Source organism: Phascolarctos cinereus, unplaced genomic scaffold (assembly GCF_003287225.1).
Source record: "Phascolarctos cinereus isolate Bilbo 61053 unplaced genomic scaffold, phaCin_HiC Scaffold_2;HRSCAF=192, whole genome shotgun sequence".
Lineage (NCBI taxonomy): Eukaryota > Metazoa > Chordata > Mammalia > Diprotodontia > Phascolarctidae > Phascolarctos > Phascolarctos cinereus.
Genome location: NW_027555625.1, coordinates 269,170,354 through 269,197,691, shown reverse-complemented (window position 1 = coordinate 269,197,691; position 27,338 = coordinate 269,170,354). Strand labels below are relative to the sequence as shown.

At 43.6% G+C, this 27,338-nt stretch overlaps 1 protein-coding gene across 1 annotated transcript in view; it reads right to left on the bottom strand.

Moving 5' to 3' along the window:
- Window positions 1-27,338, bottom strand: part of NIBAN2 (niban apoptosis regulator 2) — a 116,092-nt gene that overhangs the window by 8,433 nt on the left and 80,321 nt on the right. Inside the window, exons 6-13 of the mRNA XM_020965754.2 lie at window positions 13,632-13,747; window positions 10,802-10,906; window positions 10,183-10,345; window positions 9,018-9,205; window positions 7,879-8,034; window positions 6,189-6,305; window positions 5,992-6,099; window positions 4,675-4,786 (exon numbers count right to left, since the gene is read on the bottom strand). Of these exons, the coding sequence (XP_020821413.1) occupies window positions 4,675-4,786; window positions 5,992-6,099; window positions 6,189-6,305; window positions 7,879-8,034; window positions 9,018-9,205; window positions 10,183-10,345; window positions 10,802-10,906; window positions 13,632-13,747 (1,065 nt within the window). The remainder of the gene's footprint in view (window positions 1-4,674; window positions 4,787-5,991; window positions 6,100-6,188; window positions 6,306-7,878; window positions 8,035-9,017; window positions 9,206-10,182; window positions 10,346-10,801; window positions 10,907-13,631; window positions 13,748-27,338) is intronic.

The following is a 27,338-nucleotide window of genomic DNA, read 5'->3' as shown; positions in this document are numbered from 1 at the left end:
ACCTTTTGAAGAATGAACATCACATATAATATCATATTATATCACTAAGGCAAGACAAGAAGCAGGCCAGGGCTGATCTACTTTTGGCTTTTTATAAAAAGAGCTCTGGAGAGCTCAATAATCCAGCAGAGAGCTGGACAAGTGAAGTCCATCACCATTATTTTATAATGTGTATAATTATTTCCTGAATTCCTGAGGCATTTCCTCTTTCTGTCAGGTAGTCTATAGTATACCCCAATTATAAAATCACTTCTGTTTGTCCTTTCATTGATGTTCATATTAGGCTCCAATAGCTCTCGAAAACCTCCAGGATGAAACGTAAAATTGTTCGGTTTTTAAAGCTCTTTGTAACTTGGCCCCTTCCTACCTTTCCAATCTTCCAGAAACTTTTCTCTGCCCTGCGTCTCTTACATATGACCCAGCTACACTGTCCTATTTGCTGCCTCTCACACAACATTCCACAGCCCATTCCATGGAGACTCTGCCTGGAATGCTTGGTGTCCTCATCTCTGCCTCTCATCTTCCTTGGCTTCCTTCAAGACTCAGATCAAAGCCCACCTTGTACAGGAGGCCTTTCCTTATCCCTTAGGCCTCCCCTCTGAGATTACCTTGCATCTAACTGTAGCTGTCCTGCTTGTACACAGCTGTTTGCATGGCATCTTCCCAATCAGACTGTAAAGCCCGAGAGCAGGGGACTGGTTTTTGTCTTTCTTTATATTCCTGGCACTTAGCACAGTGCCTGGCACATAGAAGATACTTAATAAATGCTTGTTGATTTATTCATTGAAATGCTCTCATTATATGTCATATCACACCACACCCACCTTGGATGTTCCATATAAGCATTTCTTCTTAGCACATACCTCACTACCTCCAAACCATCCTTTTACTGATCTTGTTCCTTTTTTTTTCTTCTGGTGAGGCAATTGGGGCTAAGTGACTTGCCCAGGGTCACACAGCTAGTAAGTATCAAGTGTCTGAGGCCACATTTGAACTCAGGTCCTCCTGACTCCAAGGCTTGGAGCTCTATCTACTGCGCCACCTAGCTGCCCTGATATTGTTCCTTTTAAATAAAATACACGAGTCACTGGTCTCATTCCCCCCAAGTCTTAGTGGGACCTATGGAGTGAAATGTTTCTAATGTCTCTAGTTTGACAGATATATGTAGTCAATCTTCCTCTTCCTCTCTCCTTTTCAGTCAAAAGTTCGTGTGATTAGTTTTGTCAGAGACAAGGCAAACACATTCTGAGAGGCCCTAGTTAGCTATGTACCATCCTTGGCCTGAAGCCTGCCATATTCCTGTATTCTAAGATGGGGTCCAGAAATCCTAATCCCATTCTCAGACATCATCTTCTTAACCAGCTGTTCACCTCTCCAATCAGCTTTTTATCTTCTAAATCCCTGGCCTTGAAAGGGTAGAAGCAATGAAAACACTCTCAGGACTCCTATGTTCTTCAGTTTCTTGTCCAAGACTTTATAATCATTGGCAATGCTTTCCACTGTGTGTGTGAATATCATTTGTGCCCAGATGAATCACCAGAAGTGGATAGTAATCACTTATTTAGACAAATCCTGGGAGGTTTTCTATAAAAATAATAGCTAACATTTATATAAGGCTTTAAATTTTGCAAAACACTTTAACCACATTATCTTGTTTAATCTTCAGAACAACCCTGTGAAGAAGGTGCTGTTATTATTCTGATTTTGCAGATGAGTAAACGGAGGCAGACAGAGGTTAGGTGACTTGTCCAGGGTCACACAGCTGCCAACTGTCTGAGGCAATAGTTGAACTCAAGTCTTCGAGTTTGAATCCCAACCAGACACTTCATTCACTACCCTACCTTGTTGCCTTCATGTGACCCAGGAAGACAATACATCTTTCTTTTCTTTTCTTTTCTTTTTTTTTGCAAGGCAATTGGGGTTAAGTGACTTGCCTAGGGTCACACAGCTAGTATCATGTGTCTGAGGCCAGACTCAAACTCAGGTCCTCCTGACTCCAGGGCTGGCTCTCTATCCACTGCGCCACCTAGCTGCCCTGACAACACACCTTTCTATCATAGTTATCAGGTCAACAAGTACCTGCCTCAGTCCCCTTCAGCAGGAAGTCACCAGCTATTAGTACTCATCTCTTCTTCCTATAACACTGGATTTTGTCTAGTCTAACGGCACCCAAGCCACCATCTTATCACTCTCTGGAGGACACATCCCTCTTTAGAAAGAGCCTCAAATTTGAGTCTTAGCCCTATGGGCTCGGCAGTCCATTCTCCTCTCTTCCTCTGGGTGAAAGACTTCTATCTTGCAAGCCCTGGGAACAGGTCCAGTTCCTCTCTGAAACATCAGATCCTTTTTTTTCTTGGTTTTTCACATTGAAACCTTCCATGTTTCTAAAGACTGCATCATTGTCCTTGAAAACCTTGGGTGGATGAGACCTTTGTCAGTATCAGAGTAGTTGGAGGAAAAAAATTATATGTATGTATATGTAGATAGACAGATAGCGGGCACAGGGTGAGCTGAAGATTAAGGGGTCATATATGGAGAATAAAATTAAGGGATGAGAGAGGATTATACTCGGAGAAGAAGAAAGGGAGAAGTAGAATGGGGTAAATTATCTCAAAAAAAAAGCAGAAAAGAAAAGTCTCTTACAGGGGAAGGTGAGAGGGAATGAGTGAATCTTATTCTCATAGGATTTGGCTTAAGGAGGGAATAACATACACATTCAATTGGGTATGGAAATCTGTCTTACCCTACAGGAAAATAGGGGGAGAAGGGGACAAGAGAACAGGGGAATGATAGAGAGGAGGGCAGATTGGGAAAGGGGGTAATCAGAAGCAAATACTTCTGAGGAGGGACAGGGTCAAAAGAAAGAATAGAATAAATGGGAGGGCAGGATAGGATTAAGGGAAATAGAGTTAGTTTTTCACAACATGTCTACTATGGACATGTTTTGCTTAACTGCACATGTACAACCTATATTGAGTTGCTTGCTTTTTCAGTGAGGGTGGGTGTGGAGGGAGGAAGACAGAAAATTTGAAACCTAAAGTTTTAAAAACACATGTTTTTAAAAAAAATGTTTTCACATGCTACTGGGAAATAAGAAATATAAGAAATGGGGTACCGAAGTCTATCCTGCCCTACAGAAAAATAGAAGGGGAAGGCGATAAGGAAGGGGAGAAAGATAGAAGAGAGGACAGACTACGGGTAGAGATATTCAGAATGCATGACATCTTGGGGTGGGGGGAGGGGGAGATGAGGTGAAAATTTGGAACTCAAAAACTTGTGGAAGTGAATGTTGAAAACTAAAAATAAACAAATTTATATTAAAAAAAAAAAAGAAAACCTTGGGTGGAGAGGATACATATCCCGTAAGCTCCTTCCCAGTCCTAGGAAGGGAGCATAAATAGCAGTCACTTGGCTAGGTCAGAAATAGGAATACTGTACATTCAATTCAAGCTCCAGCAAAATGCTTCCTGCCCTCCCTTCTTGTAGTTCACACCCTTAAATCATCTTTGTTAATCTCTGCAGGTGATGGGGCTGAACATTCAGCCTGGTCCCTTGCTAAAAGGGCCCACAGTGCCCGAAGGCCCCCCATTCATCCCTGTGCACCTCCAGAAAGGGACAGAGCATGGGGTGCCCCAAAAGGGCCAGGGAAAGTGCTCAGGCTCATTACTCCAACTACAACAAGTCTATATTATCTTTACTCCTTTTTATTCCCTTGTAATGACTTGTCAAGTCACACCTTTATTTCCTTTCTTTCAGCGACTAGATACTGACACCCAACTTCCTTTCCCTTCTCTCAGTAATTACTATTTCATGTCCATTTACTTTATTTCCTTTTTTCTTACTCCCTTTGCCTTACAAACTAACTTAGACCTCATCCCTCAAAGAACTTAAAAGTCCTTAAAAAAAATAGCTAGCATTTATACAGAGCCTTAAGGTTTACAAAGTGCTTTACAACATTATCTCATTTCATCCTCCCAATAAACCTAGGAGGAGGTGCTATTATTATCCCCATTATACAGATGAGACAACTGGGGCAGACAGAGGTTAAGTGACTTGGGCAGAGTCACACAGCTAGCCAGTGTCTGAGGCAGGATTGGAACTCAGGTCTTCTTGACTCCAGGCCCACCGCTCTTTCCACTGTGCCCCCTCACTGCCTTCTAGGACAGGAGGTGAGACATTTGCAACCATGAAAAGTTCAAGAACAACATAAGATTTTTTAACAGTTCAAAACAATAGTAGAAGAGATGTCACGAGGCAGTATGGGCCACAGGAACCAGCAGAGAGGGGCTGAAATTCATTGCTCAGGATCACTCAGGTGTAGAACAAAAACTGGGCTCAGGTTTCTACATGCTAGTACAGTCCTCTCCCTGCTATATCATTTTGCCTCCATGACTTCATTCCCCTGGACATCATAGGATCCCACACTCACTCATCTTTGGATGGCTCATCTTATGTCCCCAGATGGCTTGGAAGTCATTTCCCTGTAGTGTCTGTCCAACAGACCTTAGCTGTAAGGTCCTAACCACTGCCTGGTAATGCCAAAGCCTTTCCCAAACTCAGGGAAACCCAAACTTCCAGGTGTCCGTGTGTGTGTGTGTGTGTGTGTGTGTGTTAATTGGGCCAATCCATTAAAAGCTGCCCAGCTGATCATCCCTGGCCAGCAGGGGCCCTTACCCTGCATGATATCCTTCATGACCGTCTGTAACACGACCTCTTCATACGTGTTCTCGACCAGGATGAACCTGGCAAAGTCTTCAAAGATCAATTCCTGGAACCTGGGGAGCTCCTAGAGAGAAGGAAATCATGGCAGATGAACATAATGGCATTTTGCTGCACCTTACAGAATACGAAGAATTCAGAAGAACATGGAAGACTAGGATGAATCAACATGCAGTGAAGGAAGGTGAAACCGAGAGAACAATTTACACAATGAAAACAACAATATAAAGGTATAAAGGCAATCAATGCTGAAAGACATGAGGGGGCTTAGAACAATGCGGTCGCCAATGATGACTAGAAGCCTGACAATGATGCATGTTTCCTGCCTCATGGCAGACTGGGCGGTGGATTGTATGGATAGATTGCGGCATACATTTTCTCCAGTGGCCAATGTGTTGACTAACTTCACTTGAATGTACTTATGTTACAAGGGAAGGGTTCTACGGTGAGGGGTCAGGGAAGCGGGTAGAGTTATTGGGAAGTGAGAGTGATATAAGAAGAAAGCATCATTAGACACTGAAAAATAAAAACACAAGGCCAGGTCTACACAGTCAGGGCCAGTCTAGTGACTCAGCTCAGGAGAGCCAAGGGCCCCTACTTTGGGGCAGCAGCACAGAGATGCCCTGTTTCCAAAGAACATCCCATGTTCTTCTCCCTTCACTCCCTATAGGTCTGTGGCTCTGTCGGGCAAAACCTGCCACTGAGGTGGGCACAGAGGAAGCAAGTTTGGGGAAGCATGTTTCCATGGAAAAAGCCCTGGACTGGGAGTCAGGACACCTGGATTCTAGTCCTTCCTTTATGATCAATTTGCTCTGTGACTTTGGGCAAGCTTCAATTTTTTTCATCTAGAAAATAATGGCACTGAACTAGACCCTCTTCAAGGCCCCTTCCCACTAACGTTCTAAGATGCTATCCATCAATCATAGCAAATAATAATAAGATTCCATGATTTTATAATTTCAGACATTAACAAGTTCAGTGCCACAGTTTGGGGAATTGGGATAAGAGAGTTAATGAATGATAACTCTACTACTTAGGACCTGTGTGACCTTAGATAAGAGGCTTCCCTTCTCTAAGTCCATTGATCTCATCTTTAAAATGGAGTTGAACTAATGTGATTGCTAAGGTACTTTTCTAGCTTGAACTACAAGTTCAAGGTTTAGTTTCAAAATGCAATAAGACACAAACCACCAGGACCTCACGCTACTAGCCGTCCCCCCAGTTCAGACCCCATCCCCCAGCGACCCCACCCCCCCAGGCTCAGGGCCTCACCGACTTGCAGGTAGGGGCCAGTTTCTTCAGCAGGAATGGGATGGTGATCTGCAACAAGGCTTCCCGGAAGAATTTCTTCCGCACTGTACTGCTATCATAGTCGTATTTCTGCCAGAGAGCAAGAGTACTGATTAGGGCCAGGGGGAAAGGGACATGGGGGGATCTTCCTCCAGGCCCAAGTGGGAGCCTCAGCTTACCTTCAGCACGCGCTCCAGGATGCGCTGGATGGATTTGCACAGCTCCTCCTTGGTGGGTCCCTTCCCTAGCTCCTGGTGTAGAAGCGTCTCAAAGGTATAGACAGCATTGTCCATTTGCTAAGGGGAGAACCACAGACCCATGCAGAAACTGTTACTTGAAGTCACTGGACAATCTCCCCTCATTGAGGAAGCAGCTTTAGTTAACCCTTGAACTCCCTGACAACTGATGTCCCCTGCCCACTTATCTATTCATAGCTTTCTGGTAGTTTCCAAGACTTAGCTCAAAGTCTACCTTTGGGAGGAAACCTTTTCTGATTCTCCTCGGCTCCTGATATCTTTCCCTTTCAGATTCTCCCGTCTCCTGTCTGTATCTTTCATGTACTTAGTTATTTACGTGTTGTCTTCTCCACTAGAATGTAAGCTCCTGGAGGGCAAGGACTCGTTTTTGTTTGTTTGCCTTCCTTTGTAGCCTCAGTGCTTAGCACAGTGACTGGCACGTAGTAAGTGCTTAAGAAATGCTTGTTGACTGAGTAAAACTTCCAAGTCTCTGACCCCCTTGTCTCTCCAGCATTCAAAACCCTCCTCACATGCTACCTCCACCTCTCATTCAAGAGCTTTATGGGAGATAGATGGGGGTAGAGGGTCCATACAGGAAATGGTGCTGGGGAGAAGGGGGGACAGAAGAGCATCACACCAAATGGTAGAAGGCATCAGTTGTAATGTTCTAATAAAGAATGCTATGCTTACACGGAAGGCTATACAAAGAAAAGGAGAAAATAGAGGAAGTACAAGAGAAGAAAGGAGGGATGTTCTTGGGGGATACAAGGCCCAAGGTAAATGATAAAATTTCCTTAAATCTGTTCCCACATTCACCCCACCCCCCCAATAGCATTCCTTGACATGGGAAAATGTCTTTGGATTGGGGGAGGGGGGAGGGGAACCTGTGACCTTGAGGTCACATCTGGCCTTCTAGGTCCTCAAGTGTGGCCCTTTGAATCCAAACTTCAACTTCAAATGATTTGTTCTGTGAAGTTTGGATGAGTGGAACTAGAGGGCCACATCAAGGGGGTTGAAGGTTCCCCACCCCTGCCAGAGGGGTTTATGACACAATCAAGATGAAAAAGTCTTGATATAGGGCATCTCTATTTATCAAGCCACCAGCATTTATTAAGCACCTACTATGTCCTGGACTCTAAGTTCTAGGGACACAAAATGAAAGGAGCTTACGTTTTCTAAGCATATACAAAATAAATACAAAGTAATTTTTTTTTTGGTGGGAAGGAGGCACTAGCAAATGGGTACGTGTGTGTGTGTGTGTGTTGTGATAGGGGACAAGGATTGTTGCAAGGCAGCCAACACAAGTTTTGCCCATGCTGCCTTGGTGATAGTAAGAATATGACTGTTTATTTGGGAGCCGGGCACATGATTATAGTTTGGTTACTTGTATTTATCTTTTTTATCACCAGCTGATATGAATATCTATTTTTGTTCCCCTGGTCCAGGGCAGAGTCACTGGGTAGACCCAACCACTCAAAACCTGTAGCATCACAGCATCCGGTGTATTACCCCCAAATCCCCATGACCCCAGGGGCACTGTCTGGAGATACATGCTGCTCTGGCCTCTGCTCTCCAAGATTCCAAGGACAGGGAGGGAGAATTTTGGGTGGACTGAGGTCTCTGAGGCTCTTACCTCCCGCATGTGGATCTGGGCTCTCTGTTTGAATACGGATGCACTGGAAACATCAAATCGCTGCTGTAGCCCCTCAAGCTTCAGCTGGTCCATCTTCTCATAACAGCTCTGCATCTTGACCGGGTGGTATGCCAGCTGGGAAAGCTTCTCCATGTACTGGGAAGGCAAAGGCGCCCTGAGTGTGATGCATTTGCCTTCCCCAGGGTGGCATCTGACACCCTCCACCACTCTGGCTGAGACATCTGTGGTGCCTGCTTAGTTTCAAAATGTGATAGACACAAACCACCAGGATCTCACACAAGAAGAACCTGAACTCCCAGAATATCAGTGGAAAAGGCAGTAAGGTGGCATTGTGGATGGAATGCAAGACCTAGAGCCAGGGAGACCTGACTTTAAATCCTGCCTCAGGTATTTACTAAGTGTGGGACTTTGAGCCAGTCAAGTTGTGTTTGCCTCAGTTTCCTCATCTGTAAAATGGGGATAACAATAGCACCTATCTCCAGGGTTGTTGAGGATCAAATGAGAAAATTTGTAAAGCACTTTGCAAACCTTCAACTGTCATATATGTTCTAGCTATTATAGCTAGACCATAGCTTAGACATCACCTATTTCAACTTCTTCATTTTATAGATGGGAAACTGTGAACCAATGAAATGACTTGTCCAAGGTCACTTGGCAAGTTGATGGCTGGGCCAGAATTAGAAACTAGGTCTCATTTTTCTTATTCTAATGCTTTTCTCACCACACCACACCTTTCCTATACCCTCAGCAAGAAAAACGTTTCACCCTCATTCCCATGTTATGTTCCCTAAGTCCCCACAATTCCCTCCCTGGGATCTGTAATTCTGTGTTAATAGTCTGTGTTCTTTTTTTTTTTGGGGGGGTGAGGCAATTGGGGTTAAGTGATTTGCCCACTTCACACAGCTAAGTAAGTATCAAGCATCCGGTCTGACGCCAGATTTGAACTCAGGTCCTCCTGACCTCAGGCCTGGTGGTCTATCCACTGTGCCACCTAGCTGCCCCAAAAGTCTATGTTCTAAGGCCCCTTCCAGTTCTGACATTCTTTGCCTCTGTGACTCTATCAAAGATGTAGCCCTACTTGGTCACTTGCCAGTGACCTGGGCATCACAGACTTTTACCTCTCCAAGCTTATCGATCCCTCCCTCGTTGATGACATTCAGGTTCATGTCCGTGACCTCCTTGAAGAAGACATCCCGAACTTCAGTGAAGCCTTGGCTGGTGGGGATCATCAGGGCCTCCAGGATTGAGGGGATGTAAGGCTGCACGTGGTTTCGGACACAGACCTCAGCTTTGGGGAGGATAAAGGCTAGGCCAAGAAGGATGAGATGGGATAGAAAGATACTGTCAAGCTCCTCCTTGGCCTGCGTCCTCCCCACCCACGTCCCAGTCACCCATCACCTCTCCCAGAACTAATTAGGCAAGAGCAGGGGTCCTTAACTGGGGATCCATGAACTTGTTTTAAAAAATCTGATAACTGTATTTCAAAATAATTTATTTCCTTCATAATCCTATGTATTTTATTTTTTGCATTTAAAAAGATTCTGAGAAGGGACCCATGGACTTCTCACTGCCAGAGAAGTTTATGACCCCAAACTGGGGCTAGAAAACAGCTGTTAAAGCTTGGGATTAGGTCCTGGGCAAGGGTGACATGGGTCTGTCCCGACTTTCTTACTTCATTGGTAGATCCTGGACATGGACTAACTCAAGAAAATAAAGTGATTCTACCCCCCACCCCACCTTGGAATGCTTTCCCTCCACCCTTCCATCAAAATCTTTCTTAGAATCCACCCTCTCTCCAGGAAATCTTCCTTGAAACTAGAATCAACCATTGCCTTTCTTGGCACAAAAAATCTCAAAGAGTAATAAAGTTAGGCCTGGTCTTAAAGTCACGGGACCTGGGAAATCACCCCACCTCCTGGGCCTTATATTCCTTATCTCTAGAAAGGGGATGTTCAACTGCATGGAGATCCACTGCCACTCAAGATCGAAGGGCCTATGACTAGGGGCCCTTTGATCCTGCAGATCGAAAGGCTTCAGGATTTTCAGGGTAAGGAATTGACACAATTAGGAACTACGGCAAAGCATCAGCACATCAATAAACCTACAGAAATGATCAGCTTTTCAAAATTAGGAACTAAATGCTTTCTGGGACCTTCAGGATTTCAGTGCTTCGGCAATGCGTTCCAGTGAGCTTAAGGACTTGGGAAGTGGCAAGGATAGAGTGAGGGGGTCTGTGTGCAGCCGTGGGGCCCACAGCTGTACTGTCCTCACAACCTGCTGTACCTCGGATTTTGCTGGCCAAGTGCTCTTTGGAGGTAATGATCTGGTCCATATCTGTGCGGATGACGCTCTCCATGGCTGGCCGGGCCATCACACACTTGGTGGCCATGGCCTCAAAGTGGGCTTGGGTCTGCTCGTAGACCATCCTGTACACGGCATCTGAGATCTATAGGAGCAAAACAACAGTCACTTTTCTTCTCCACGGACTGCCTTAGGGAGGTTTCTTTTTCTCCTGCACAGAGGGGAAGGTGGTCTCTGGTTTATACAGAGAATCCCTCTTGGGCGCATGACATCTTCCTAACGGAGCCCACAGAGCTCTGCATGCTATTATATCCTCATGCAATCCTAGGCGCTCTAGGGTGAAGAGACACAGCAAAGAACTGGGTCTTGTCCTCCTAGGGGTTCATTATTTGATTAGGCCAAGCTCCCATAGCACAAAGCCCCCAGGCTGGAGGAAAACAAAGGTCAGGAGAAAACTCCACCAAGGCAAGTAGGGTTCAGGAGAGTAAGGGAAATGTCAGCTTTTGACCATTGGAAGGTGAGAGAGGCCTTCAGAGAGCTTCTGAGGAGCCACATTCAGAGAAGCAGGCCACTTCAAGGCCGCAAGCTGCTTTGTGCCCACCTGTATCCACTGCCTTTGCCTCTCCTGGGGTTTGCCTTTCATCCGGGGGCTTATCACACTTTTCAGTTCAGGTCCCAGCTCCTCCATCACCAGGTTGCTCAAGATCTGGATGGAAAGAGGCAAAGTCCCAGACGGACAGACAAAGGGAGAAAGTCGGTCAGAGAAGGTTGGGACTTCCTCTAAGCTGTCAACCCTTCCTACACTTCACTCTCTTCCACATCCTGTAGAACCCAGCAATACCTGCCTTCTTGGCTATTTCTCACACATGATACTCCATCTCTGACTGCATACCTTTGCATCCTCCATACCCAGAAAACTCTCCTATACCCTCACCTACCGGCTTCCCTGCTTCCTTTAAGACTTAACATGAATCCCACCTTCTGCAGGAGGTCTTCTCTGGTTTCCCTCACTCCTAGTGCCTTCCCTCTGAGATTTCCTTCCGTCTCCTTTATAAATATGGGCAGCTAGATAGCTCAGTGGACAGAGTGTCAGGCTTGGAGGCAGGAAGACTCCTCTTTCTATGTTCAAATCCTGACTCAGATTCTTACTAGCTGTGTGACCCTGGGCAAGTCACTTAACCCTGTAGGCCTTACTTTCCTCATCTGTAAAATGAGCTGGAGAAGGAAATGGCAAACCACTCCAGTATCTTTGCCAAGAAAACTTCAAACGGAGTCACAAAGAGCTGGACACAACTGAAAAATTGACTGAACAACAACAGCTTTATAGATATCATGTATGTATGTTATTTGTTATTTGCATGTTGTCTCTCCATTAGAATGTGAGTCCCTTGAGGGCAGGGACCAGTTTTTTTGGTTTTGGGGGGTTTTTTTGGCCTTTCTTTGTATCTCCAGTATTTAGTATAGCGCTTAGCACACAGGTGCTTAATAAATGCTTGTTTTATGACTGAAGCTCATCTTGACCTACTGAGCTGGAAATATAACAGGCCTGAACTCATCACCATACACTTGGTTCAGTTCAGTCATTTTTCAGTCTTGTCCCACTCTTCATGACAAATTATTGGCAAAGATACTAGAGTGCGTTTGCCATTTCCTCTTTCAGCTCATTTTACAAATTAGGAAACTGAGGGTTAACACAGGGTTAAGTGACTTGCCCAGGGTCACAGTACTTGTAAGTGTCTGAGACTGGATCTGAACTCAGGTCTTCCTCCAGACCCAGTGCTGTACCCACTGCTCCACCTAGCTGCCTGCTAGGCATCTGGACCAAGACTCAAAACCTTGGAATCACCATTCTTTGATTCCTCCTTCTCTGATATCCTCCACATCTTATGAACTCCTGTTGCTCCCACCTCTTCGATTTCTGATGCATTTGGCCTCTTCTTTCTCTCCAGCCCCACTATCACCCCAATTCGGGATTCCTCCCCTTACTTGGGACTATTGCAACTGCCCCCAAATCAGGCTCCCATATTCTAGCGTTTGCTCCCTCCAATTGAACCTGCACAGGTTACCAGCTTAGTTCTCCTAATTTGTTGTTGTTGAGTCATTCTTTGTGACCTCATTTGGGATTTTCTCAGCAAAGATACTGGAGTGGTTTGCCATTTCCTCCTACAGCTCATTTTACAGATGAGGAAACTGAGGCCAACAGGGTTACGTGACTTGCCCAGAGTCAAATATCTAATAAGTATCTGAGGCTGGCTTTGAGCTCAGGAAGAGGAGTCTTGCTAACTCCAGGCCCAGTGTTCTATCTACTGCACCATCTAGCTTCCCTAATTCTCCCAATAATGTAGAGTAAAGATGTAACTCTCCTCAGAAATCTCCAGTGGCTTCCCATTAACTTCTGTCTTGCCCCAAGCTGCCTCTCTAGCTTCATCTCACATGATTCCTTTACCCATCACGTACCTGAAAAAGAAGACTCCCCACTACAAAATATGCAATCAATGGTCACCTAGCCTCTGCTTGAAGACCAGCCCAGAGAGGGAGTCCCCCCTGCCTGCCTCCTTTCAAAGGGGCCCATCCGACCTCAGACAACTCCAGGCATTAGCAAGTGTCTCCTGACATTCAACCTAAATCTTACCCCACTCCTTGCTCCTGGCTCTTCCCTCTGGGGCCAGATAGAACCAATCTAATTCTGTTTCCACAGGACAGCCTTTCAAAAGCTCAAAGACAGTGATCTTGTCCTCTCTGAGTCCTCGTCAGGCTCCACATCCCCTTTCCTCATATTGCCTGGGCACTAGGCTCTTCACCATCCTGGCTGCCCATCTCCAGACACTCTCTGGCTTAGCAATGTCCTTCCTGACCTCAATTCCCCAAGAATTGCACAGAAGAGCCCAGATGTGGTCTGAGCAGGGCAGAGCCTCCTGGGCTTACCTTAATGCATCCCAGGACCACACACGAACACCGCTGGACCATGCTGGCCACTAAAAATGCCCAGGCTTTCTGACAAGCTGCTACTTAAGTATGCCTCCCTGGACTCGTGATTATGAAGTTAATGCTTTGACCTCCAGACTTTAAATTTACCCCTATTACAATTCTTATTAGATTCAGCCCAATAGTCTACCATCCTAAGATCTTTTTGGATCCTCGCTGTCATCCAGGGTGTTTGAGTTATCCCTTCCAGCTTGGTGTCGCCTACAAACCTGATAACCGTGCCCTCTCTGCCTTTCGTGCAGGATACCAACAACAGCAAACAGCACAAGACCAGCACAAAGCCCTGTGGCACTCCACTGGAGACCTCAGGCCATGCTGACCTCAGACCAGCAATGACTATTTTTTGCTCCCTACTTCACCATCCACACTACACCTCTCCCTAACCAGTGCGAATGCAAAGACAGCCTCAAGTCCTGCCTACCCCCGAGATCTCTCCTGGGCCTTACCTGCACCTCGTTTCCACAGAGCAGCTCCCAGGTACCATACTGCTCCTTTGACTGACGGTACATGCGGATGGCATCAGTGAAGGCGGGGCCCTCTACCTTGGAATCCTCGGGAATGCCTGTCCAAGAGAGACAGAAGAGTCAACTCAGCACAGCAGCAGAGCATTTCTCAGGGTCCACTCTGAGAGAGTGGCTGAGAGAGCAGGGTAGACACAGGGGGGATTGAGAGGGTTGGTCCAGGTTCAGCCTGCATTCTGGTCTGAGTCAATGAAAGAAAGAGCCTGGGGTCAGGAGTTCCGACTGCAGTACCACTCCTTATTTCCCTAATTCTGCTAATGGCACCCACCATACTTCAGTCACCAGGCTTAGAGCTCAAGTTGTCTTGGTTCCTCTGTCCTACCATATCCGGTTAGTCCCCAAGTCCTATCAATTCTTCTGCAGTCTCTCATGTCTGTTTCCTGCTTTCCTTGCTCTCATGGCATGAAAGGAAATGACTACCCTGGTCTTAGGCCTCGTTGCCTTTTACTAAAATAGTCTCCTAACTGGTATCTCTGCTGAGGTTTCTCCTGCCTCCTGCCAGGTGTAACTTCCTAAAGTACCACTTGGGTCACGCACCTCCTCTAACACCTTCAGGGGTCTCCCACTGTCTATGGAAAAAGTCTGAACTCCAACTGGCATTCAAGGCCCTCCATAATCTGGCTTTGACTTACTTTTCTCAAACTCATCTTTCTACTTGCCACCCAACCCTCCATTCTAGAATGGTCTATGTGCCAGATTCCTAAGGTATCTTTGCTCATGCCATCCCCCCATTCCCACTTCAGATGTTTCCCAGGCCCTCTGTCTTTTTTTTTTCCCTTTTTGGTGAGGCAATCAGGGTTAAGTGACTTGCCTAGGGTCACACAGCTGGTAAGTGTCAAGCGTCTAAGACCAGATTTGAACTCAGGTCCTCCTGACTAAGGCTGGAGCTCTATCCACTGCACCACCTAGATGCCCCTCCCCCCTGAGTCTTTTCTTCATGAAATCCTATCCATCCTTCAATCCCATTACTTACACGAAGACTTCCTGATCTCCTCTCTGACTAGCTCACATTGACCCCCTTCCTCTCCTCATCTCGAGTGTTTATCATCGTGTATTTCTGTTGCTCGTTACCAGTGAAGCGATGAGCTAAGTTTATTATGGGCCTGCTTTGTAGCAGGCACTATCCTAGGTACTATGGTCCATCCCATAAGTGAAGGGAGCAGGGAAGAGGTAGGAAGAGGAGAGGGGTGGTCTTTCAGGCTCAACCTGGATTGCAGTCAGCACATAATTGTGTTTCATGCCTGGCCTGCCCCTCCCTTCTCCAGCTCTGCCTTTTGAGTTCTAACTTATGCTTTAAAGACCAACTGAAGAGCCAGGTTCCCCAGGCAGCCTTCCCTGATTCCAACAAATTCCACCAAGTCAGTCATGAGTTTTCCTTCCTTAGAGCTCAGATAGCATCTTGCTTATGGTGCGCCAATGTTAATATAGCATAGAAATGGGTTTTACACAATTACACATATATAACCTATTTAAAATTCTCACCTTTTCAGGGAGGGGGAGGGAGAAAATTTGGAATTCAAAAAATTGTTTTCAAAAATTTTTTAAATAATTGTTAAAATTGTCTATGTATAATTGGAAAAGATAAAATACTATTAAAACATTAGCATGTTATTCATTTTGTCTGTACCTATGATTTCATCAGTGTAGAGAGGTCCTGGTAAAGAAGCCCTATCCCTACCAACGAACATCTGTAACTTATAGTCTTAGAAAGTTGCCTGGGGGCACTGAGAGGTTACTGGACTTGCCCAGGATCACACAATTTGTGTATATCAGAAGTGAGGCTTAGACCCAGACAGTCCTAGTTTTAATGCTGGCTCTTTATCCACTATGCTATACTGTATTACAGGGTTTGTTTTTAATTGTTGTTAGTGTATGCAGTGGCATTACAGTTATCTTGCATGTGTCACATCCCCCAAAATATTGGAGGCTTCATGAGGGGCAGGGACCATGTCTTATGTATGTGGCTCAGTGGATCAAGTGCTGGACCTGAAGTCAGGAAAACCTGAATTGAAATCTAGCCTCTGACACTTAACTAGCTATGTGACCCTAGCCATGCCACTTAAACTTTATCTGCCTCAGTTTCCTCATCTATAAAATGGGGATAACAACAACACCTACTTCACAGGGTTGTTGTGAGGATAAAATGAAATAATATTTGTAAAGTGCTTTGCAAAGCTTGGAATGCAACCTAAATGCTAGCTATTATTATTTAAAGCTCTTATTTCCCCCCCAGTGCCTAGCACAGTGCAGAACTGGGACCAGGGTGGTGGAAGTAGGCATGAAAAGCAGGAAACAGACATGAAAAATTGCAAAAGAATCGCTATAACCTGGTGACTAACTGAATATGGCAGGACAGAGGGAGGAGGAGCCCAACACAGCTTGAGGTTCATAGCCTGGGTGACTGGGGATATTAAGGCACCCTTAGTAGAACTAGGGAAGTGCAGGATACACAGTAGGTGCTTAATAAATGCCTGATGACCTGTACAGTAGTTAGCTGTGTAAATGCTGAGGGCAGGGGAGGGACCCCATGTTGTTCATCTGGGGCTCCCTACAGAACCCACACAGCATCAAGTGAAGACATCCCCTCCCCTCCTTCCCTGTCCACAGAGAGAACAGAGAGCCTCCCGTGGCAAGCCTGCTGCCCATTAGGATTGTCCCGTCGCGTTGGTCAGACCTTTAGCAGCCCTCCTTTTCCCATCATGAAGGGAATCTCTGGGCTGAAGTCTAAGAAACCTAGGAGCACAGGAAAGGCAGGAAGTTGCCAAACCCAACCTAGGGGAGAGAGTGGTGAAAAAGAAAAACCAAATAAGGCTGTGGCTGAGTCATCACCAACACATGGTTTAGAAAGCCACATGCAAAAGGAACGAGAGGAAAAGGGGAAACATGCATTGTGTTTCAGAAACCTCAGCTCCCACTGAGATTACTGCAAAGTGATTCAACACCCCCCCTACCACCATCACCATCCCCAGCTCAAAAAAGATCCCCTGAGCACTGGAGGTTTTGATTACCTGCTCCCCACCATCTCCACTCCTCACAGGGTCCTCACTATCTGGTCCTCCCCCGACCTTCCCATCCCCCATCAAAAGAGAACAGCAGCAGGAGGCTGACTGAGCCCAGCTGTGTTGGCAGAGAACAGCTGGATTCCTGCACTGTGGGAACCACCAGCTAGAGAAGGTTCAGGAGTGGGCGAGCTGGCATCCTGGCCAGGCAGCAGAGTCCCAGATGCGCCAGGCCCTTGGCCAGGCACAGCAAGCAGAGGGGTGTGGGGCAGGGATGGGAGGAACCACTGCTGGGGGTGGGGGTGGGAGTGCTAGACAGCCCCCTGTCTCTACCTTATTATTCTGCCCTATGACTCCAGTCGGTAGAAGGGAGAGAAGCAAGTGAGCTGGGTGGTCACAATAATAATATTATTAGCAACAAACAAAATCTGTCTAGTTTGATAGATAGAACTGAGGTTCTTGGGCTCATTAGACTCCAGATCCTGAAACAGAGGTGTGGGGGAGATATCCATCCTGTCCCCTTTCTCCCCAAGGTTTGCTGAACAGGTGCTCAATGTTTCCCTCCTTTTCTCCTCCAAATACAATCTGCCTATGAGTGCTGGGAGGGAGGGAGGCTTTCAGGACAGTCCCAACCCTAAACCCCAGTCTGGATGCTACAAGCTCCTCTCCGAATTTGATTCAGCAGCAGGCAGAATGCCTGTCTCTTACAAAGGGATCTGGGCTCAGGTCCCAGTCAATGCAACTTCATTAAAGAAAGTAGCAAGGTAGGATATAAAGAATACTGAATCAAGAGCCAAAAGACCTGGGCCCTGGCTCTGCCATTAACTTGTTTTGTGACCTTGGACAAGACACCTGACCCTCTCTGAGCCTCTGTTTCCACAAAGGGGCTAGACTAAAGGATCCCTAAGACCCTTCCACCTCTAACATGCTATGATCCCCTACCACACGCACACTTTTCCTAAGGCAGTAGCAGTGTGGAACCTGAGGAGTAAAGCTCCCCTAAAACCCAATGACTATGGCTTATTGGAAGTGAGAATCAGAGGTCTAAGTCTGAGGGTAGAGATGGGGAAAAGGCAGGCATCTGCCTAAAGCAGTCAGATTTTAACTAGTAGAATGAAATGTTGCCTGCATGTTTTGGGGATGTTATTTTTCCATGTGAACCTGTGATTTTTATTGGCGTAGAGAACTCCTGTGAAGTAATTCCCTCTATCAACACGGATCTGCAACTGTTCTGTAACTTCATAGTCTTAGAGATTTACCTGGGCCCCAAGAGGTTAAATGACTTGCCCAGTGTCACACAGACAATGTCAGTATGTGAAAGAGGTAGGAAATAAACCGAGGTCTTCCTGACTCTTGGGTAGGCTTCCTGTCCCCTAGGTCATGCAGCTTTCACTGGCATGTCATTATACACAATCCATACATTTAAATTCTGTGCTCAAAAAGCTCAGGTTCCAAGTAGGATAAAAAAAAAAATCAGAGTAAAACATGCATCAGTGTATGCAATACCTGGAGCCAGTGAAGGAAGGGGCTCCTAAGCTGCTCCCCAAATCAGGAAGATTCCTGGGGACAAGGGACATCAAGGGCACCACGAAGCCTCCCCAGTTTCCCTGGAGCTTATAAAGAAACAAGATAGTGGTTTTGTGGCTTACTTGGTTCTTCCCTCCCTTGTCCCCCTGGTGACAGCTAGGGGTTTGTCCTCCTTATCCTCCTTAGATTTGTCTCATTCCTGTCCCACCGGCAGAGGGAATGGAAAACACATACATTACCCTTCTTTATAGGTCAATAGCTATACTACATTCTTCCTCTTAGACTCTGTTTAGGCCTGTTTCCCCTGTCTGAGAAGTAGCACAAATGACCCTCTCCATCTTTTTTTTTTTTTAAGTTTTATTGATGCCCTTTGCTTTTCATATCAAGGACATTTTTCCAACATAGACTGTTCTCCACAAACCCCTACTGAACCATACTTGTATTTTTTTCCTTTAATATTTTATTTTCCCCCAATTACATGTAAAAACAATTAGCATTTGCTTTTTAAAAAAATTTTGAGTTCCAAATTCTCTCCCTCACTCCCGCCCCCTACCCCCTACATTGAGAAGGCAAGCAACTTGATATAGGTTATACGTGTGCAGTCATGCAAGACATATTCCCAATGTTAGTCATTGAACGGTACTTGTAACAACAAAAAAAAGTTAAGCAAAACCGACTGAGGAAATGCTCATAACTAACAGGATTGCAAGGGTTGTAGGGGAATTGAGGGGAAGCACTGCCACAGAAGATGGAGAGATATACCACTGAGATATGTTGTTGGTGTGTTGTCTCCAGCTGGGAGCTTGGAGCTAAAGAGAACAGTGAGAGTGACAGCATGAGAGAAACTAGAGATGGAGAGAGAAAGGGAAACAGGAAACATAGAGGGGTGTGTGTGTGTGTGTGTGTGTGTGTGTGTGTGAGAGAGAGAGAGAGAGAGAGAGAGAGAGAGAGAGAGAGAGAGAGAGAGAGAGAGAGAGAGAGAGAGAGGGAGGGAGACAGAATTTGGAGAGGAATGCAAATAGGCCTGATCTCTTCTCTTTTACTCAACAATTTCCCCATTCCTTCCCTTTCAAGATAGGCCACACTTCTAGACCAGTGATTCTTAACCTGGGAGACCCAGAGAAACCCTCCTACAAGGGGTCCATGGACAGATTTCAGGGAGGTCTAGGAACTTGGATGGGAAAAATTTTATCTTTATTTAGATAAAATTGGTTTTCTTGGCAATCCTATTTGTTTTATTTTATGCATTTAAACCCATGACTCTCAGGAGTCAATAGGCTTCAGCGGATAGCCAAAGGGCTTTATGACACAAAATAAGAACCCCTGTTCTAGAACTTTCTCCCCCAACTTCTCACTAACAAGACGAGCAACTACGAGGTCTGTCAATACAGCCTCATCAATGCTGTTCAAGCTCAGAATGTTCCATGCCCAAGCTGGTTTCAGAAACACTGATTAGTTTTACCCTGTCATCTAAAAGAAGAGGAAACCATGGGCCAAAACTGTAAAGCTTTCTTCTCCAAGGTCACCCACTTAATGAGAACCAGGACTAGTATTAATAATAATAAAACTAGTAATTTATCTTTATTCCATGCTTTATTGCTTACAAGGCTATTTCCTCATAATAACCCCATGTGGTTGGTAGTACGAGAATCTATTAACCCCTATGTCATAGATGAAAGAGAGGTAAGATACCATAGTGGCTAGACAGTTAGCCTTGGAGTCAGGCAGACCCTTGGGTTCAAGTACTGGCCCTGACACATACTGTACTAGCTATGGTAAGTATACACAGTAAGCACAGAACAGTATAGTAAGTATAGACAGTAAACAAGTCATATAACCTTTCAGTGACTCAGGAAAATCTTTACTACTGTAAGTGTTAGAGAAGTTGACAATCTGCATTGGTGGAGGGAGTTTTCCACACTAAGAGTTCCCTATGTCGGTGAAATCCTATGTTCAGATCCTGCCCTCACCCCGACCCCCACCTCCAGGTCCCCTTCCCTCAGGAAAAAAATCAATTATGGATGAGGACACTAGAGGTCAAAGAAGCTCAGCACAGGATGGTACTCATCTAGCAAGTGACAGAATGGGAAAATGACCCAGCTTTCCCTGACACTACTTGTCCTTTGTCCTCTCTAGACCAGTCCCTTCCTGCTCAAGATTCATGATGCTATGACTCCCAGGCCATGCTGTTTCATTGTTAGCCCTTGGCCTAAAGCAGCACAGTCCTTCTCGTACCTAGGCTTTTCCCACTTTCCCTACATTGCTTGCCTTTGGCTGGCAGGGTGCCTGTGGCCAAAACACCCAGGACAGATGTTTAGACAGTTTGCAGAGGGAAAGGGACCTTGAGCCTGATGTGACGATGAGAGTGTCTGTTCACATGCCCTTCTCTCAAGAGCCACATGTCTTGGGAGCCATCAGCCTTCAGCTCCTGGAATCTGGGAATTCAGGAGTGAGTGGGAATCAGGCTGATTTTATGTATTTATGCTGTGACTGTGGCTGCTGTTGCTGCCGCCTGCTAAGCTGGGCCTCTGAGCTCTTCCCTCCCTGCCTGGTCCTGGCAGGCTCCAATGTGGGCAAATTAAAGGTTCTGGACTGACACATCATCTCTCTGAGGCTCCCAAGAACATTCCCAAAAGAGAATTTCCCACAGTTTTCAAACTGGAGAAAAGACAGGGCAATGATTTCAGCAGAAACTTTCACTAGGGTATCCAACTGCTTTAAACAGATTAGTGAAATAATCAACAATTACTTACTTAGTACCTACTATGCTCTCAGCCCTGGGAGAAAAAAAATCACAATCCCTTCTATATGTATAGAGATTTACAGTCTAACAAAATACATTCACATACATTATCTCATCTGACTCTGACAAGCATCCTGTAAGACAGAACAGTACTATTATATTGGTTTTACAGATGAAGAAATTAACAGGCAGTCAATGACTTGCCCAAAGTCACACAGTTAGTCAATGGAAGAAGTTGGACCAGAACTCTGATTTTCTAACTTCTGGCCTAGGGCTCTTTCCCTAGAAGCCTTTCCCATAAAAATATAAGTTGCTTTGTAGAAAGAGGGAGGGTGAAAAAGTTGTGGTATATGAATGTAATGGAATACTATTGTGCTATAAGAAATGACAAGCAGGCGGACTTCAGAAAAACCTGGAAAGACTTGAATGAACTGATGCTGAGTGAACAGAGCAGAACCAGGAGAACACTGTACATAGCAACAGCCATAGCAACAGCCACACTGTGCGATGACTTATTTTGATAGACTTGGCTCTTCTCAGCAATGCAAGGATCTAGGACATCTCCAAAAGTCTCCTAATGGAAAATGCTATCCACATTCAGAGAAAGAACTATGGAGTCTGAATGCAGATTGAAGTATACTATTTGCTGTCTCTTTCTTTTTTTTATTTTTTGGTTTTGTTTCTTCTTTCTTGCGGTTCCTTCTATTGGTTCTAATTCTTCCTTACAACATGATTAATGTGAAAATATGTTTAATAAGAATGCATATGTAGAGCCTATATCAGATTGCATGCTGTCTTGGGGAGGGGAGGAGGGAAGGGAAGTGGAGAAAATTTAAAACTCAAAAGCTTATGGAAGTGATTGTTGAAAACTAAAAATATATGAATTAATTAAAAATAAAAGAAAGAGGGAGGGTTCATTGGCCAGCTTGGGTTTTCTTGATGGCACTATCAACTCAATGAGCTCTTCTGATAAAGGGGGAATAATGACATCATTCATCTAAAGTGAAGATAATCCAAAATTATGTCTATTGAGTTTGAGGATGAATTCTGGTTTCTCCTCAGTAGATTTATCTTCTTATTTAGATTTTGCTTAAGTGAAGAAGCAGAATAGTATAGTGAACAGACCAACTGAACCTGGAGTCAAAGAGACCTGAATTCAAATCCCAGCTCCAACATTTCTTAGTTATATATTAAACAAATCACTTAATCTCTCACAGTCACATCTATAAAATGGGTTGTTACAAGGAAAGCATTTTGTAGACTTTGAAGTATTGATACTGTTTCATTGTTAATGGTTCATAATTTAGTTTCCATGTTTATCTCTCTTCACAACGTGAATTTTAATTTTTGTTTTGTCTGATAAGCATGATTTAAATTCCTGCTTTTTTGGGAAATCACTTGACACAAAGTAAATGTATTCTAGCCTAACCTTTGTGTATTTGTCTTTTAGATGTGTTTCTTGTACACAGCTAATTGTCGGTTTTTTCATCCATTCTCCCACTCTTCTGCCTTATTAGATTGTTTAGTCCATTCACATCTAAGGTTATGATGGTCAGGCTTGGGTTTTAATTTTTATTACCTTCTTTTTTTTTTATTAGAACTTTTTGCCCTTATGATTAGTTCAGCTTATGCTTCTTTGACCCTAGTCTATTTCCAGAGGCTTTCTCCTTTACTCTATCCCTTTCTTTCTTCCTTCTCTCATCTTTCCTTCTTCCCTCTCCTTTCTTCTTTACCCTCTTCTTTCCTAGCCCAATTAAGTATGTGGTTCAAAATTTTTTCTTCTCCTCTAATGTCTTATTTAAAGTAGAATTCTTTTGCTGAACTCTTTTTGAAAAACTTTCCCTTTGCTCTGTCTTCCTCATTACTTCTCTTCCAGTCTACGCTAAATTCTATTTTCTAATTTACAGGCTCTTCTTTTACTTGTTCCTTCTTTATTCCTTGTGGTCCTCATGAGCGTAAGCCTTATGAAGTTTAGAATTTTAACTTCTTTATCACATTTCTAAGTTATTGCATTTATAGATCTTCTCCATCTCTCCCTAATTTTTGGTGTGTCCCACTCTTAGAAATGTCAATTCATGAAGGAAGCAATGTTAAGTGGAAGCAGAGTCATGTGGGAGTCATTCTGTGTCCCAAGTCCTAGTATTACCTCTTATCTTTCCCATGATCATGCCCAGTTCAAAAGGCTAGGTTGTCCTATTTCTGGTGCTGAGACACCATACCTCACCCCAGGTCCTGGCTATCCCTGAAGGCTCCTACATCTCCCCTCCTGGGGTAAGTTTAGAATCACAGAATTTGAGAATTTGAAGGGACTTGGGCAGCTACCTAGCTCATTTATACTTAAAAGAATTCCTCACTATAATAGTCCCAACATGAAGTTATCCAGCCTTTACTTGAACACCTATAGCTTTTTTTAAAACATTCATTTTAAAATTTTTAGTTCCAAATTCTCTCCTTCCCTCCAGCCCCTTCCCCACCTGTGGAGAAGGCAAGCAACATAATATCCATTATATATGTGAAGTCATGCAAAACATTTCCATAATAACTATGTTGCCAAAAAAAGAAGGCAAGAAAAATGAAGTTAAAAAAATATGCTTCAATCTACACTTAGAGTTTATCAATTCTTTCTCTGGAGTGGACAGCACTTTTCATCCCGGGGCCTTTGGAGCAGGAATGTATCAAATAGCTCCTGTGTTAAAGATCCATATCACTGGTGACTGGGATACCTCTTTTTTGGGTAGCTGCTTGAGCTCATTTGCCTTTTGGAATATCCTACTCCATTTTGTCCTTAGATTTCTAGTGACTGAGGCGTAACCTTGGGATGTTCTAACTGGCAATGCTTCATATTTAAATTGTCTTTTTCCTGGATGCCTGTACAATTTGTTGTTTGTTATTGAAATTATGAAATGTACATCTCTTAGAGTTTTAAGCTTAGTTGTTGTTTTTGGCCCAGTGGCCATCTGAGGATTCACTTTATCAGTGCTTTGTTGTCAACAGACAACAGTTCTGAACAGTTTTCTTGCCCTATTTCTTGCAGTATGATATTCAGACTGGGAGAGCTATGGTCCTCATGTTATTGTTGTATATGTTCTGTCTTCAAGTTGAATGACTTTGAATTTTATAGAATGTGCGTGTTTATATGTTCAGCATGGTTGCCTTTTGTTTTCCTTCTGCCAATTTTTCTTCCACTTCTGTGTTTTTATGTTCTAGATCAGTCACTTTCTCTTTCAAGCTTCTATTTTCTCAGAAGGAAAATCTGTCAAATCTTCGAAGTTCTATAGAGCTAATTTCTGACCTAATTTCATTTCTAATATCTTCTACAATTTTATTTTTCTTTTGACCCATTCTGGAGTTACTTCTTGTTTTTTCATGCTCTGTGGGGAGTCTGCAGAATTATCTTTTTGATCAGGGAATTTTGGTCCTTTTTCCTTCATAATACAACAACTGTTACTGGCCAGAGTTTTATTCATTCTTCTTTCTGTCTTTATGAGCCTCTCCAGTTGGCTTATCTACTTTCTTTTTTTAAAAATTAACTTATTTTGATTTATCAACAATCAATTCCATAAGCTTTTGAGTTTTAAATTTTTTCCCCTCCGTCCCCCCTCAAGATGGCTTGCAATCTGATATAGGCTCTACATATGCATTCCTACTAAACATATTTTCACATTTAGTGATGTTGTAAGGAAGAATTAGAACCAATAGGAGGAACCATCAGAAAGAGGAAACAAAACAAAACAAAAGAAAAAAATAGCAAACAGTATGCTTTGATCTGCATTCAAACTCCATAGTTCTTTCTTTGGATGTGGATACCATTTTCCATCATGAGACCTTTAGAGATGTCTTAGATCCTTGTATGGCTGGGAAGGGTTAAGTTTATCAATATTAGTCATCATACAACATGGCTGTTATTGTGTATAACATTCTCCTGGTTCTGCTCACTTTACTCAGCATCAGACCATATAAGTCTTTCCAGGTTTTTCTGAAATCTTCCTGTTCATCATTTCCTATAGCACAATAGTATTCCATTACATTCATATACTACAACTTGTTTAGCCATTCCCCAGTTGATGGGCATCCTCTCAATTTCCAATTCTTTGCCACCACAAAAAGTGCTATAAATATTTTTGTACATGTGGGTCCTTTTCCCATTTTATGATCTCTTTGGGATACAGCCTAGAAGTGCTATCACTGGGTCAAAGGGATATGTACATTTTTACAGCCCTTTGGGCATAATTCCAAATTGTTCTCCAAAATGGTTGGATCAGTTCACAACTCCACCAACAATGCATGAGTGTTCCAATTTTCTCACATCTTCTCCAACATTTATCATTTTCCTGTTTTGTCATGTTGGCCAATCTGATAGGTGTGATGTGGTAGTTGTTTTGATTTGCATTTCTCTAATCAATGGTGATTTAGAGCATTTTTTCATATGACTATAGATGGCTTTAATTTCTTTGTCTGAGAACTGCCTGTTCATATCCTTTGACCATTTATCAATTGGGGAATGACTTGTATTCTTACAAATTTGACTTAGTTTTCTATGTTTTAGAAATGAGGCCCTTATCAGAGAGATCGGTTGTAAAAATTCTTTCCCAATTTTCTTTCCTTAATCTTAGTTGCATTGGCTTTGTTTGTGCAAAAATGTTTCAATTTAACATAATCAAAATTATCCATTTTGCATTTTGTAATGTTCTCTATCTCCTGTTTGGTCATGAATTCTTCTGTTCTCCATAAATCTGATAGGTAAACTATTCCTTGCTCTTCCAGTTTGCTTATAGTATCAGCCTTTATGTCTAAATCATGAACCCATTTTGACTTTATTTTGGTATATGGTGTGAGAGTTTGGTCTATGCCTAGTTTCTGCCATACTCTTTTCCAGTTTTCTCAGCAGTTTTTGTCAAACAGTGAGTTCTTAGTTCATCAAATAGTAGATTACCATAGTCATTGACTACTGCGTCTTGCACACCTAACCTATTCCACTGATCCACCACTCTGTGTCTTAGCCAGTACCAAGCAGTTTTGATGATTGCTGCTTTATAATAAAATTTAAGATCTGGAATGGCTAGGCCACCTTCCCCTGCATTTCTTTTCATTAGTTCCCTTGATATTCTGGACCTTTTGTTATTCCAAATGAATCTTGTTATTATTTTTTCTAGCTCTATAAAATAATTTTTTGGTAGTTTGATTGGTATGGCACTGAATAAGTAAATTAACTTAGGTAGAATTGTCATTTTTATTATATTAGCTTGGCCTACCCATGAGCAACTGATGTTTTCCCAATTATTTAGATCTGACTTTATTTATGCGGAAAGGGTTTTGTAATTGTGTTTATATAATTCCTGGGTTTGTTTCGGTAGGTAGGCTTATCTACTTTCAAGTTAGGTTTTTACTCAGGCTGAAAGACTCAAAATCCAAAGGACAAGTCATTATCTCCGGTTTCACTCTTCATTCTTTGGTCCTTCCCTCTTCCACCTTCCACAGTTGCACAGGTTCCCAAAAGTTCCGCTCTGAAGCAGAAGGAGATGAGATTCCTTGTACTGCTTGTGTCTGCCGTGTAGAGTGGTGACACTGGTTTTTTATTTCATAGGGATTTTTTTGTGTTTTTGTTTTATTTTATTTTTTTACCTCGTGCAATGTTTCTGTCTCTTATCTTGAGGCTTCATCTTTAGCATAATTTCTTTTTCTGAGGTTTTTGGGTTGCTGAGGCTTGTGGAAAACAACCATTCCACCACCATATCAATCATGTAGCCAGAGTCATAGATCTAAGTGCTATATGAATGTGAGATCACTATCATTATTATAGGTTACCATTAACATGTTTGCATTCCCTGAGAATCTGAACTAGCAGAAAGGTAAAATATACCAGCTGCCTGCTGAAGGGCAGGGAAGAAACCAACCTGGGATGAAAAACCTGCCCTAGACATGCTTCTGAGCAGGAAATTCATCCTGAATGTGACTACATGATAACCTCTGAGGCTACTTTACTTGGGTCATAAATAGCCCCAGGGGCCTTCACCAGTTCAGAGGCTAGAATTCTATTCGTATACCCATGTTACCAGACTGAAGACAGCAAGTCATAGATTCATAGTTGGAAGAGAGCTCATAGATTATCTGGTCCAACTCTATCAATTTCTAGAAGAAGAAATTGAAGTTCCAAGAGGTAATAGGAAAGTAGGCAGGTGGAATCCAGGTTGTCTGATCCAAATCTACTACTATCCATTACACCTCCGACCAAATCTGTGTCAGAACAAAGGGTCAGCGGCCCTGTCTTGGTTCCCATGCCTTAGGCCGAGCTCCTGAACTGTGAATGGCCTCAAAGGCATCTCTGGACAAATAGATTTGTCAGATTGGAGAGATCTATAGCTA